Source organism: Haliotis rufescens, unplaced genomic scaffold (assembly GCF_023055435.1).
Source record: "Haliotis rufescens isolate VD_foot unplaced genomic scaffold, xgHalRufe1.0.p SCAF_8, whole genome shotgun sequence".
NCBI lineage: Eukaryota > Metazoa > Mollusca > Gastropoda > Lepetellida > Haliotidae > Haliotis > Haliotis rufescens.
Window position 1 is genome coordinate 34,885,270 of NW_025964372.1, and position 15,643 is coordinate 34,900,912.

Genomic DNA, 15,643 nt, shown 5'->3' on the forward strand with positions numbered 1-15,643 from the left:
GGAGGCAGTGTATACCACCTCATATTACCCTAATGCTTGTCATCTCATATCACCCCAGGGGATGTACTTCATGTTATATCACCCCAAGCGATGTATATCATCTCATATCGCCCTGATTCCAGTAGCCAATCCTTTTCATTAATGCTGCCTTAGTTTCCAGGACAACACGTCAGGGTTGACTGTGTGTTAACTTGACAAGCAATGACAGGAACTACTTTGGGATCTGTTTGGGTGTTGGGTCAGAACCATCATGATAATCTAGCCACCAAAATGTCTGCCAAGCCTAAGCAGTTGATACATTCAGTCAGATAAGGTGTTCAACTACCTGGGATAAACATGGCAACTTGTCCAAAACAAGTGAAAATCTTGAGAGACTTAAAAGTTGATTTCTCCTAAAGTCTATCTGTTTTACATGAACTACTAGTCTGAAATGTGTTGTGGACTAGGTGATTTGACCAATCTACCCCTGGCTAATGTGCATTACTTCTGAGTCAGTCTTTGGTTTGCCTGATCCTGGAAATCTTCAATTTGCTGTGATTTTCAAATGATATATTTCATACAAAGATGTGGCGTTGTGATTAGCAACTTGCACAATAAAAATCGGTTGAAGCCCAATTATTCCAATGAATTGTTAATTGCTCATTCAGGACTTTAATGATTGTACACTACTTAACACTTCTCATTATTTGATCAAATTAACGAGTTCCTTCCTCCTGTGTGTAAACATGGCCATATATTCCAGTTCCCCAGAATATTATTTTCTTCTTCAGTGTGGCAAGTGTCGATGAGAAATCAATGCCTTGGACAGCTTGTTATTGATTGGTTGAAAGAGTTCTCTCCTAGGAATGCAACCAATCATCTCCCAACGATTCTACACTTATTACATTGTGTGTTTTGCTGTTCTTTGTGAGCATTGTATTTCAACGGATCAATCGACAAATATATCTTGTTCGACCATTTTACTGTTTGACGCTGCCGATGGACGTTGGTGCTTGTTGACTTAGAGGTGGAAGTAAATGTCCGTAATTGTAAAGCTTTCACATCAAGAGGTTTATACAGCATTGTCGATGGCACTGAAAACATTGTTAGTGGCAGAGCTGGAAGCACAGCGCACAGGAACACTGTGTATTGTAATATATTGACTGAGGCAGCCTGCAGTGCATAATGCATAATAGAGCTTTTGAGATGTCCCATGAGACTCCATGTTATCATCACTACTTCACATTGGATAGTGAAACACATTTTCAATACATCTGATACAGATAGAGGGATATTGTTTGGCACCCCATTGTTACCGATATTACATAACGTTATGGGGTTGGGGGAGTTTCATAAGGGGGAGGTTGGAATGAAAAGGTGATTTTTAATCAAACATATGAAACCATTAAAGGTTCAGTTGAGGATAAGGTGGTCAAGGAATCTACCCTTTCATTTTTAGTGCAGACTCAATGATTATAATTCTAGACATTAATATTTACCAACGAAAAATGTCAAAGCTTCTATGGCATCAGGGGGCGGTTGGGTAGTCTAGTGGTTAAAGCGTTCACTCGTCACGCTGAAGACCCAGGTTTGATTCCCGACATGGGTACAATGTGTGAAGCCCATTTCTGGTGTCCCCTGCCGTGATATTGCTGGAATATTGCTAAAAGCGGCGTAAAACCATACTCACTCACTCTTTGGCATCAGTAGTGCAGCAGGAATCCTTGGTTTCATATGGCAACTTTTTTTATGGAATGGAACAGAATTCGTAAATCGTTAAGTAGTGAATATCCTCAAAACTTTCCATTCCTTAAATATAATGGGATAATATTTAAGGGATGGAGAGTTACTCAGACATTCCCCTCAATGTAAAGCACTGGTTTGTCTTGATTATTTACAGGAAACTGTGATAAAACAAACAAACAAACAAACAAACAAAACCTATATGATCTCTTTTCCAATAACCTATTCTGGATTCTGGTGGAAGAAAGGTACCCAGTATCACATGCTTTTCATAATAACTGACAGAGGTGGGAATGGTTGGTCCTGCTAAGTGATGGCTGATTGTGTGTCATTTTACCCTGATGACATGCATTGTTGTTCATGAATTCAGTCACTGGTTTGTCTGGTCCAAACTCAATTATTTACAGGCTGTCAGCATTAGAAATTGGCACTAGTCCTGTAGTCCTTGCTAAACTGCTCAAAAGTTAAGGTATCATAAGGACCAGTAGAAATTTGCTATATATTATCATCATGAGGATTACTGGACTAAAACTGTTAGTTTCTATCGCTGGTCATGATATAGCTGACCCGTGGAGATCTGGGGTAGAATAGGTCTTCTGCAACCCATGCTTGCCGTAAAAGGTGACTATGCTTGTCGTAAGAGGTGACTTACGGGATCGGGTGGTCAGGCTTGTTGACTTGGTTGATGCATGTCATCATATCTCAATTGCGTGGGTCGATGCTCATGATATCAATCACTGGATTGTCTGGTCCAGAATTGATTATTTACAAAGTGCCGTCATAAAGCTGGAATATTGCTGAGTGTGGCGTTAAACAACAAACAATCAATCAATCATGATACTGAGGGAGTATGGGTTTACGGTGCATTTAATGCTAATCCAGCTTTAGATTTTAGCCTCATCCCACTCTCTTTATCAGGTTCCACTCTACGAATTTTCTTACAAGGGCCCTTTATGTGAACATTTCAAATATTCCACAGGTACACCCACACTTGCCCATACAGCTCAATGTTAAAATGCCCCATTGTATTTTAAAATGTGGGCATTTTTTCAAATAAGGGGCTAAAAGCACAAGGCCCCACCCTAGAATTATCCCTGCTACATACAGGGTTACAAAGCCACATGACAGGCAAGGAACTTGACTTTTACTGAGGGAAAATTGATATTCAGAAAAAAAGTTTGGGAAAATTACCCTTTTAACATGTTTAAGGTAAAACTGGATTTTTTAAATTGACTGTTTTTCAAAAAGAACTGCCTTGTGTTTGCATTGATCTTTATGTATTTACTATCTAAGCATGTAGATCTTTGAATTTAAGAAATTGCCCTTTTAATATTTTATCACTTAATATAGTAATCTTTCTGTTTATCATTGACAATCAGTCATTTCCATGTTAGCGGTTAACGTGTGTGTGTGTGTTTCTGTTGAGTAAACATCAGTAGAACAGGAGGGTGGAGGCCGGTGATCACTTAATGTGTTGTGTTTTTGTATTAAGGTTGATAAGTGAAAATGGAAATCTGTCCGCGAATTATTAGCTGAGTTGCTGAGGTTACCCTGTAAATATCTCCCGTGTTCTTTGGGAGTGATGAATTCAGTGTTTGCCTTCTAATCAAGTAGTAATGGTAATCTTTTTCAAGTAACTGTTACTTCTAAGATTGTCTTTTCAGTTCTTTTTTTCCAAGTGACTGTTCGTACTCAGATAATGTCTCCAATACCATGAAGTGAATGCATCACAGCTATCACACAGTAACACTACGTGATGGTGTTTTGTATTCAGGTCATCCTCCAGTGAGGTTTTGACAAGGATTGGTGTAGTGATGCTGATACACAATAAGGTCTGAGATGGTGCCATTTTGCAAAACAGCTAAGATTATTCGGTAATGCCTCTGTTCTATAAATAGCCGTGTTCAAAGCCGTATTTATTAGATCGCAGCAGGATCCGTCAGACTCCTTGTGATAAATCCTTATCATTGCGAGATTACCCCTGGTGCGTTTTTCACTGTGCCGAGATGGAAACAGAATAGATGGACACCAAACTTTTTGATCAGAAAATGTGATTCATGCCTCCACCACAGGTTGTGTTGAAATGGAGTGTTAATTGATGCTGATTCCTGCTATGAATACTGCCGGGGAATAAGTCCCCTCTTGACCAAAGGCTACTTACTCTTGGGAGGAGGAGAGGAGGTAGCGGGGATGTGATGCTTTGACTCACAGTGGAGGATTCTGGGTGTGGTGCTCCTGACTATGTGACATAGTCTGTGAATCCCCCCAATAAACCTTGAAGAGAATCACTGCTCACTGTCTTCTGGAGCATAGCAATTCAGGGTTTGACAAAATACATGGCACTATGGTAGACACCATTGGTCATACCCAACTAGTCCCAGCTCAGTTTGGACCAGCATTTTATGTAGTTACAGGATTTGAAGAGAAAACAACTAGTCACTCTAGATATTGTCACTCGGACTAAGGGACCTGTGGCAGCCCTCACTTCGGGCTTTCCTCCAATATCAAGCAGACACGCGGTGTTATACCTAGAATGCTGTTTAAAGCAGCATTAAACCCAACTCACTCACTCAAGCTCACCAGTTTCAGTTTCTGTTGTCCCTGTTGTGATATAACTGTTTAAAGCAGCATTAAACCCAACTCACTCACTCACTCACTCACTCACTCACTCACTCACTCACTCACACTCACACACACCCACCCACTCACTCACTCACTCACTCACTCACTCACTCACTCACACACACACACACCCACTCACTCACTCACTCACCCACTCACCCACCCACCAACTAACTCACCCACTCGCTCGCTCACCCACTCAATCACCCACCCGCTCGCTCGCCCACTCACTCACCCATCCACTCACTCACTCAATGATATTGCTGCCTCATTGCAGTATCACCACTCAGGAGTAACACAGTCCTCATGACATCTGGAACTGTCAGAGGGACAATTGATGAGCCTTCACTATTGTTCACTAACACACCACCAACAGATCTTTTGTACATTTCAGTATGCAAATGTTTAGTTTTAGAGATTGTCAACAAGCAATATGTTTAATGGATGAGGGAGTCCCAAGGCAAGTGATATGTCTCTGTCACAAAATATGTATGAAATCTGTAATTGTATACCTACCCGTTCCTTGTCAACAAGTAGTCATGCATAAGGAAAACTGTTGTGTAATCATTTTTTTATGTGAAAATTTGAGCAAGGAAAATGTTTCGTAGGTCTTGACAATGCTGTCCAACTCTTACAATATGAAACTGCAACCAATGAAATGTTGCCGTAATATTTTAGAACAAATGCGAGACGAGAGTGGATTGAAGTATGAAAGCTCTTGTATCACAAAATAGTCCTTTTGTTTCAAGATAATAGGAATGCTTTAAGCATGACAATACATGAATAATTAATACACATGTAAAGCCATACTGAAAGTAGGTGAGGTGAGATGAAATGGGGTTTACATCACGTACCATGCCACAGTTTAATATGGATAGCCCGATCATACACAGTATACTGCCTCCGAGCCGACCAGTCCTTGCTTTATTCCATTAACGCCATGCAGGATCACAACAAGTACCATCTTGTACATCTTTTGGTATGATTCGGTCAGGGATCAAACCACGGACCTGCTGTCCACCGGGAAGATGCTCTCTATTCACTACACCACAGAAGCGGTCCCATACTGAAAGTTTGTTTAATGCCGCACTCAGCAATATTCCAGCTATATGATGTCGGTCTGTTAATAATTGACTCTGGAACAGACAATCCAGGGATTGATGTCATGAGCATCTATCTATGCAATTGGGATACAATGGTATGCATCAACCATGTCAGCAAGTCTGACCACCCGATCACGTTAGTCGCCGCTTTAAACATGCATGGTCGCCAGTTACGGCAAGCATGGGTTGTTGAAGACCTATTCTAATCCAGATCTTGCCCGTCTTCAAAGTTACCTGCCCTCATTCAGATATTTTAAATATTGGAAAATCATGAAAAATGAGAACCAAATTGCGTCTTGATTCAGTTGAAATAATGCTATCAATTACTTGAGAATCTACAAGAAGTTATAATAAAGCTGAATACATAAGTTGGCTTAAAATCATCAGCCAGACAGTCAGGTTGATAGAGGAAAATGACAGAGAAGTCAATTATTTCAGACACAGATGCCCACGTATCCTGGTTGTTTGTTGTTTAACGCTGCACTCAGCAATATTCCAGCTATATGACGGAGGTCTGTAAATAATCGAGTCTGGACCAGACAATCCAGTGATTGATACCATGAGCATCTATCTACCTTGATCTATGCAATTGGGATACGATGCTGCATGCATCAACCAAGTCAGCAAGTCTGACCGCCCAATCCTGTTAGTCGCCTCTTACGACGCATTGTCGTCTTTTACTGCAAGCATGGGTTGCTGAAGACCTATTCTACCCCGGATCTTCACATATCCTGAGGAAGACTAGGTCCATAGACCCTCAGCAGCATTCCAGCTATCACAGCCGTGTGTCATTTAGTTAATTATCAAGTCTGAACCAGTCAAATCTGTATTCTGTATCATCAGCAATGTTCCATGTCGTTTGAGTACAATGCTATTCAGTCAACCAAGTCTGAACAACCAATCTAACTTGGTGACCTGTCAAGACAACAATAGAATAATGGAGTTCCCATTTAGGCAAACTTAATTACCTTATGTCTACATTAGGTTATTCTGAGGTGGGTGAAATAGAGAATCTCACCTTTGTGTCTTTTGATGAGATTTTATTTATCATCCAACATCATTCTTCCAACATCTTCAGTTTGTTGACAGTATTAAGCAGTGTCTTAAGTGTAAAAAGTACTTCAGCTTCAGTAGCAGAGCCATTAGTGAAGACATTTGATTGTGAATCATGGTAACCAATTTCATTGCAACGATATCTACAATGTAAATTGCACTTGTGTGGGGCTGCTTGTACTAGTCTGAACTAATGCCAGTTTTATTGCTAACTCACTACCATATGCTGCAGTTTAACATGGACACACCACTCAGACACAGTATACTGACAGAGCACCTGGCAGGGTAACAAGAAGTACCATCTTTTGACGTCCTTTGGCATGACGTGGCCACAAACTTTCCACTCCTCACGCAGACAGGATACAAGACATGATAATACATGTATCCCCATTAGGATTGTGCAAAAGATTGCCCACAGTTGCTATGTGAAGCTCAATATGGTTATGTTTTTTCTGTTGCACTGTTTACTGAGGGTAAATGTGGTAAATGAAGACGCCCATGGTTTTTGGTGCTGTGTATATACCATGGGTTGTTATAGCTATTTATTCACTGATTCATCGTTTACTTCTACTCAGCATGCGATGTACAGCTCTGAAGAGGAGATTGATCTGATCACAATCTGCACTCAAGAAAGTTAGGGATGATTCATGACTAAATTATGATTCCAAGATGTAGTATATTTCTCTTTTGAGAGTTGATGTGTTTTCTATTGAGAATACTTTATTGTGAGCTGTTTTCAAGGTGCTGATCTGTGTCATGTCGCCTAGAGGTGTGTGTGTTTTCTTGTTACACGGAGTACCTGGGTTCACACTGTGGACTGATCATCCCTACAGTATTAAAATTATGGGCGAGGGTTAAGGGAGATATACATATATATGTTTCATGTTTCAGCTTTATCTTCAGGGAGAAGTGATTACAGTTACAGAAAACTATTACTATGTCATGACATCACAATGACAATCACATTGACCATGTTGACATCAAAATCCGTTTTATTATTTTGCGAATTAATTTACATATGTGCTACTGTACACCAGTGCATCGCACTACACACACACACACTACTCAAAAGAAACTGAAGAACGCCCGATTAGTTACAGTATGAAAAGACTTGGGTGTTCTTTGCCTTCTTTTGATTAGTATTCAAGGCCCCTCTTGATGTTTGCTACTAAAAATGGTCTTATCACTTGTACTCTTGTTTACCAGTGTCATGTGTAGGTGCAAAGATGTATGATTGTAGCTGATAGTAAATATTTTCAACCCTCCTTAAACTATGACTTGTGCTTATTAGCCATGTTAGGACTCAACAATTTTTGAGAGTTGTCAGTGGCCCAGTCAGGTCTTGGACATTGTGACCTGTCATGCACTGTAACTGCCTGTATAAAGGATTTGGTGAAAAAATGTTTTATATTTACTAACACATCCATGGTTATTTTATCACCCACCACAAAGAGGAAGGGGGATATAGGAATAGGTGCTGTCAGGCCGTCCATCCTTCCATCCTGCCATCATGTTCCGTTTCAGGAGCGTGACTCGGAAACCGTTTAATATTTTATTACAAATCTTTGCATATGTATTAAACACATGCTGAACTGGTGCCTTTTGATGTTTTGGTATTGTTAGAAAAACTTTGCTGTGTGTTTCCATGGCAACAAACTGGACCTAGACTCAAATACATGTAGCATTCGTTTCTGGAGCATTACTCTGAAACTGTTTAATATTTTATTATGAAACTTTATGTATGTATCAATCATATGCTGAACTGGTGCGATTTGCTGTTTCCATGGCAACAAGGTGGACTTAGCCCAAATTCAGGTTGCTTTCATTTCCAGAGTGTAACTTAAAAACCAGATGGGTTGTAGTGTTCATTTCTAGATCATGTGTCCATAATTATTTTATTTTACTTAGTGCAAAGAGGCTGCAGTGAGGACAAGTTTTCTCAGGAACTGCTGAAGTTACCCTGAATGAAACTTTGCATGCTCTTCTGAGTTAGAAAATTTTATGCTGTAATCATGGTAATTATTTTTTCCGGAATTGCCCTACCTTCTCCATGCTTCAGATTTTGTGCATCCAGTTTGCAGTGCATGCTTTAAGAAAATCAGCAGTGAGGTAAACACCTCAAATTCTGCCCCATGGTGGGGGATAGTGATAACGCTGTTTTCTTGCTCTTTATTTGGTATTATGATTCGTCTGATTGATGATTAAGAGTAGGCAAGATTAGGCTGTCTGATGATTTAGAGTAGGCATGCAATTCTTTAGTACTGGTATAAACTGATAACAATTGTGCAAAGAGGTGACAATATCCATAATAATTCCACAGACCATAGGACCAGAGGTGCTGATTTTCCCATTAATTCTTCTTGCTCAAGGTAATCCTGTATAGAATTTAGGGTACGGTAATGTAGATCCGTTGCCCGTCTGCAGGTATATAGGCTACACACAGATGACATTTTCTGGATGTCTGGGGCATTCGGGAAAGTTGGACAGTCCTTTTGAAACATGGAAAGACTCCATTAACAGAAGTGTGCTCTGTCTTCTCACGCCATTTTATAAATAAAAGACTTCGTAAACAGGAGCATCTGCCGTTTACTCACGCCTTTTTAAAAAATGAAATGACTCCGTCTGCTGTGTAATGACGAGGTTTTGAACAATGAAACGTCTCCATAAACAGGATTGCTATGTAATGACACCTTTTTGAAAAATGAAATGATATCCAAGAAACTAACTGATGTACAGGCCTTATTATTTGTAGTATGCTGATCTTAGATAAATTACGGAGGCACAATCGCAGCATAGGCCTCGCTGTGGACAGTTTCAGGTAAGGCTGCCATCTTGATACAGCTTTCCTGCAACTTCATAAACGCTTAAGCTTGTGCAGTTCTTTGAATATTTTCAATTTGTAATCCTCAGTGGCTCTGTACTGTCACCTAATTTCAATGTGCCATTATCCGTAGTTCCTCTGTAGTTTCTCAGTAGTGTTGGGGAGTTATATTGGCATTCTCAAAGCCGATATTTGGACCCGAATCTGCAGCAACTGTTGGTGAAAATTCCCTAATTGGAATGTTTCAATTAGCAGTTCAAGTTACCGGCTGTTATGATGTTTAGATTCAAATTTAAAAGCTTTGTAAAAACGGTCTTGTTTGACTTGACAAATGCAATATTAGAATACCTCTGCCTTTTCCCAAAATTTGGACAAACAACCTGTCATACCTATGTTCATGATTTTCACCAAAGTTATTTGTTAGTTTGTTGTTTAACACCAATATTTCAGCGATATGACGACAATCTGTAAATAATCGAATCTGGACCAGACAATCTAGTGATTGACATCATGAGCATCGATCCATGCAATATGGAATTGCTGGAGACCAATTCTAACCCAGATCTTTACGGGAATTCACTAAAGTTGTAAACAACTATGACCTGCAGTGCTTAGGGATTTTTTTCTACACTGTGTTGTTGTGCTGTGATATAACTAGAAAACTGTTCATCACTAGTGATATATTTTCTTGCTCTGACGCATGCTTTGTGGACTGTTCATGCCCATGTGTTGTGAGGAGTTAGTCTCATGTTTGCAGTGTTATTCTCTGTTACAGGTCCAACAGGCTACAGTATGAGTAAGTATTCTCACTTCCTGATATACCTGTTCATACACTCCATGCACTTTTAACAGGTATGCACAAGCATGTATATACATGTATATATACACTGCTAATGGATGCTACCTGGGCAATATGTATCAAGTGACACACCATTACTTTGTTGATATCATATGTATGTCATGATGACTTTCATTGAACAATAAATGCCTTGTCAACTTTGTTCCTATCGATACTTATGGCAGTGTGTGGCTAGGCCTTGACAGTCAAATTAAGTTTATGAGAATAAACAGTTTGATGTCACAAAAAATTCTCATGTCTTCTTGTCCAGCATGGAATTTTATTAAAACATGTAATGTAGTAATAGACAGCCTTACTTAATGACACCCCAATTTTTGTGTAAACCCTCTCCCATCCTGATTTCTCAAATGCATCCTCCAAATGCCCTCCCTCTCAAAAGTCAAAAGTCCCCGAAGGCATCCCCCAACCAAATATACACCCCCCCCCCCCCCCCCCCCCCACACACACACACACACACACACTAATGACCCCTAATGCATCCTCCAAATACCTTCCCTTCCCCGATGTCCCCCAATGCATCCTCCAAATACCCTCCCTCCCTAATGTCCCCAGTGCATCCTTCAAATACCATCCCTCCCTAAAGTCCCAAAATGCATCCCCCAAATACCCTCCCTCCCTAAAGTCCCAAAATGCATACATATTTTTGTGTGTATGGATTTCTACAGTAACGGTGGCTAAAGGTTAGTTCATTTCCCTGAATGGGTACAATGTGTAAGCTCATTCCTTCTGACAGCCATGGCAGGTTGCTGTACTAGTACTGTTGTTGAGAATGTGAAGGTGTCTCTAAATTGGAACTTGAGAGGCTGCATAGCCACATCCTTCTCAATGCCTTTTTGATGATTGTGATTCTAAAAGTTGGCTCATTTTGCTGCTTAGTTTGTAACCATACACAAAACTCCATGTAGGACAGATTTGACATCCTAGGAGTGTACAGGGCAGCATAGACTAAAATCTAGTCTCTGAAATGAACATATCCTACATAAAAAAAACAGTTGTTCAGTTATCTTAATAAAAATATAATAAAAAGGAGCCCAGTGATCTAGACTTGCCAAACATTATAGACTTGCATGGGCTGTATTTGATATATATTTGTATCAGGGTGTGTAAGACAGACTAAGGGCAGCAGGACTATCACCGATAATGGTGGTTTGTTCACTTCATGTTTCTGATTATAATTTTTTTTTCTGATACAAATAAATTTGAGTTGGTCCCATGACAACTTCATTATAGCTTGTGGGACTTATGCATGTGGTGAAAAGATTCTTCAGTTATATTTGACATTTGCATGGAACTTTTACATTACTCTCTTTTAATGTCATTGTTGAGATCATTTCAGAAATGTAAAGTGTATTTGAAATCATAATTTAGAAGACCATGTCTGTCATTTGTACCTGTGTAAAGTTTGCAGCCCTTTGCTTGTCCTTGTCACGTACTATGTTGTATTCCGGGGTAGAATAGGTCTTCAGCAACCCATGCTTGTCGTAAAAGGCGACTTTGCTTGTCGTAAAAGGCGACTAACGGGATCGGATGGTCAGGCTCGCTGACTTGGTTGATACATGACATCGATCCCAATTGCGTGGCTCGATGCTCATGATGTCAGTCACTGGATTGTCTGGTCCAGACTCGATTATTTTACAGACCGCCGTCATATAGCTGGAATATTGCTGAGTGCGGCGTTAAACAACAAACAAACAAACTAATGTTGTGGTCATCATGCTGCCCAGTCTGCTCTAGTAAGTGGTTATTGACTTGGCTCGTCATCCACGTTTGGGGGGTCACGGATGTCCCTTCATCTAAGATCCGGTGTGCAGAGTTGCATACTGTGGACCCACCAGATACCTGTGATTGTGGGTTCGAATCCCCGTTCACCCTGATTATGTTTCTAGGTTTGTCAGCACCATACCCGTGCTCGTGGGTTTCACCAAAGTGGTAAAAGTCTGAGACCTGCATCACTTCAGGCATTCCCATCACATTTAGCTGACGCACCATGGTATAACTCAAATACTGTTGAAAGTGGCGTTAAGCCCAACTCACTCACTCACTCACTTGCCCCTTATTCATGTTCAGTATGGGTGAAAAGGGAGATTTATAATCCAAATGTAGAATAACCAAGTGTATATAAAATTATAACATTTCTAAGGTGTGCATTGTTATCTGCTCAAAGATGGGGGCACTAGTGGCCATGTGGTCTATAGTGCCACAATTCACTATACAGTTATTTCCATTTGTCATGCAAGGATCTACTGTTTTCCGCAAAATGGTAAACGCCTAACAACCTGGACACTTCGGGCTCTCTTGTAGTGTGAACCTGATACACTGTGATATAACGGAAATATAAACGGAGTATAAACACCCAGCTCGCGCAATGATTTTGGAGATAAACACGATGTGTTTATCTCCATATTACTATGAATAAAATTTGTTTTGAAGGTACTTTATTTGCCGGTCCACAGGGACTGGCAGTAACATGAGTTACCAGTCCAAGACTAATTTTACCGGTAAAAACTGGTAATTGCCGGTAAACAGGAACACTGAAAATGTGGCGCTCTAAAAGCTCAAGCAGTTTGTTTACATCGTAATACTCTACTAGAACTTATGCAGCACAGCAACTTGGTAAGCTATCATGAGGTGGACACCCCAAAAGAAACCTAAGCAAGCTTTTCAAAGGTTTCGCTTTACACCACATCATATCACTCATTGTGAAGCAAAAGATATGACGTCACAGTGGTATATACAAAATCGCAAAATAGTAAGCTCTCTGTTGTCCTCAAAACTTGAAATACATTCTCTTTGTAGATGTCTATTTGTGTTTTCTGCATGATATGTTCTACCACACATCCTTTGAATATTGTAGTAACCCTAACTTTGCATTTTGTAGCCTTTAATTGTACATATAATTATGTAAATATGCTTACCAACAATAACTGTAAAAAGAAGCGCTATAATTCTAAAAATCTTAGCTTCTGCAGTGATGCGGCTGTCAAATCAACTTGGTCAATCAGAGGGGTTTATTGTGATTTGACACCTCCCAATCAGAATCACGAATTTTCCGAATTCATGTTAGAATTGACAGTTAAAGCTGGAGTGTGCTTGATTCAGTTCTTCAATTTGAACACTGAAACAATAAAAGCCAGTGAAATACAGGTATCAGGTAACTCTGTTTAAAATTAATTTTAGATTATTCCCGATTTTCCACCATAACTGGCTACCAAACGGAGGGTGAGTACTGTTGCACACTATAATTCCCTAGCTTGTTGAGCTTGGAGTATGTTGAAATCTCACTGTGCACCCTTCCTGCATCTGCATGGCTTTATTTCATTTTTAAGGGACATTTGGGTAAAAATATAGATATAATGTGATTAATTTGATTTCTTTGGTGTTAAGAATTGGAATATTATTTCATTAAAATAAATATGTTGTTATTGTCAGAGAAATGTAACAAATAATTCACATTGCTGGTTTGGGATGTATTTTGTGTAGCAAGTAAGTGAGTGAGTCAGTTTGATTTTATGCTGCTTTTAGCAATATTACAGCAATATCATGGGGGGGGACACCAGAAATGGGCTTCACACATTTTTTATCATTTCGGGAATCAAACCCGGGTCTTCGGCGTGTCGAGCGAACGCTTTAACCACTAGGCTACCCGACCGCCCTGTAGCAAGTAAGAAATCAGAACATGAAGGAGAGTTCTCATCAAGGACTTCCATTGTAACCCTCCTGCCTGACCTTCCCACACTCCACATCATCATCATGTGACTGTCAGCATCACTACTGCATGTTACATATACACATGATCATTGCTCTTTCCATGCATCATAAGACCACTCTAGTCCTCTCCACTTGAAATAGAATCACGAAATATCCGACCGCGATGATTAATTAACAAAATGACAAAAATTGCAAAGTGTGCTTTTCAAGAAACGTCCATTTAATGAGTGATAAACATTATCATTGAGTTTTGATCATCATGGAGACAATCCAGGTGGAATCAACAGTCAGGCGACAGCGAGTGGTTATGTTTAGCAGCGACCTTGGTCAATAGCACTTTAAATACTACATCTACCCATACTTTTCGTTCAGTTTGTGCTGAGAATGTACGTACTCTGCACACGTTGCTCAACATTGTTGCTCACAGTTAGCTGACTGCCCATCCGTCGTCCGATTGTAACCACGTGATCAAAACTCAGTGATGTTTATCGCAAAGCAAATGGACATTTCTTGAAAAGCGTACTTTGTCATTACGGTAAGTAATATTCCTTATCAGCGGAATGGCTGGTTTTCACTTCATAAGTATCAGCAGACATGCAGTTCTCTTCGTTAATTATTCATCACGATATTCAATGAGTCTGTTTCAAGTGGAGACACCTATAAGTTTGAGGTTAATCCTCCCCTATGAACATTGATAATCCTTGCAGAAGTGTAGTTTCCAACTGTAAATGGTATTTATGGCTTGTTCATATTTATGATAACTGTGAACAGAGTTCAGTTGAGAGGTGATTTTGTGATGTAAACATTAACAATACTGCAATCGCAGACTTTGTAACACTTTTTCTCCAAAATTAAGTGTTGTTGCAACAACAACTAGATTGCTTGTTTATCACAAAAACAAATCATGGTGAGGTTGATTTTTATCAAAATATCTGCCAATGTGTAATTTTATTCAGATTAGCTTTGCAGGCTCCATGATGTCAGATTTTGGTTGAGTATTCTCTCATATATAAAGTCTCGGCACGTCTATTACCAAATCCAGATTTCTATACTATTTTTGTTCAGGTATAAACACATTGGTGTTTATTTATGCCATAAAATGAGAGCCCAGGCTTGCTTGTCTAGAAATACATCTACCAGAAAGTAATGGCTTTGCCTGGTTTCCATGAACAGAAAGAAAGCAGTTGTCTCCCTTTCATCTATCGAGAAAGGTGCCTGTGATGTTTAGCTGCCTAATTGCCTAATTTACCCACGTACTTACGGCACTGTTAGCTTTAGTCTGGAATGTTATCATTTAATACAGGATGGGATTAAGTTTCCTGTTGAAGTGGGTTCAATAATATTTTGAGAAAACTTGAGTTTGAAATGGATCTTTCAGGGTTTGCTATACATGTTTTTGTGAAACGTCTTGACAGAGAGATTCTGACGTGGCATGTTTCTCGTCATAGGGCAAAACTTAATCAGATTTGTCAGCAGGTAGCCATCTGGTTGATAGAGTCGAATTAGGCGGATTAGAATATCAAGGTTAAATAGGTTTCGCCTTGTTATCAGAGGTGGGATGTACATGTCTGATGAATGATGATGACTTCAAAAACTAAATGTAATATTTTTTAAAATTGCGATTGGCTATTAAAAGAAACAACTAGTTGTCATTTTTTAAATGAAAAGAATGAGTAAGTTGTCGAACTTATGGGGAGTTAAACCTTCAGACTTTTCGATGATTGCTATTATTAATATTTAGGAGTGTAACGATAA

At 39.6% G+C, this 15,643-nt stretch overlaps 1 protein-coding gene across 5 annotated transcripts in view; it reads left to right on the top strand.

Annotated features, from left to right (window-relative positions):
- The window catches only part of LOC124141793 (band 7 protein AGAP004871-like), a 97,441-nt gene that overhangs the window by 21,931 nt on the left and 59,867 nt on the right, over positions 1 to 15,643 (top strand). For 2 of the 5 annotated variants that reach the window (XM_046509905.2, XM_046509895.2), the window contains exons 2-3: positions 10,097 to 10,117; positions 13,358 to 13,399. The exons of 1 other annotated variant lie outside the window; for it this stretch is intronic. In XM_046509905.2, coding sequence (XP_046365861.1) covers positions 10,114 to 10,117; positions 13,358 to 13,399 — 46 coding nt within the window. In that variant the 5' untranslated portion in view covers positions 10,097 to 10,113. The remainder of the gene's footprint in view (positions 1 to 10,096; positions 10,118 to 13,357; positions 13,400 to 15,643) is intronic. 2 more of the 5 variants (XM_046509903.2, XM_046509901.2) reach the window with 1 other exon arrangement.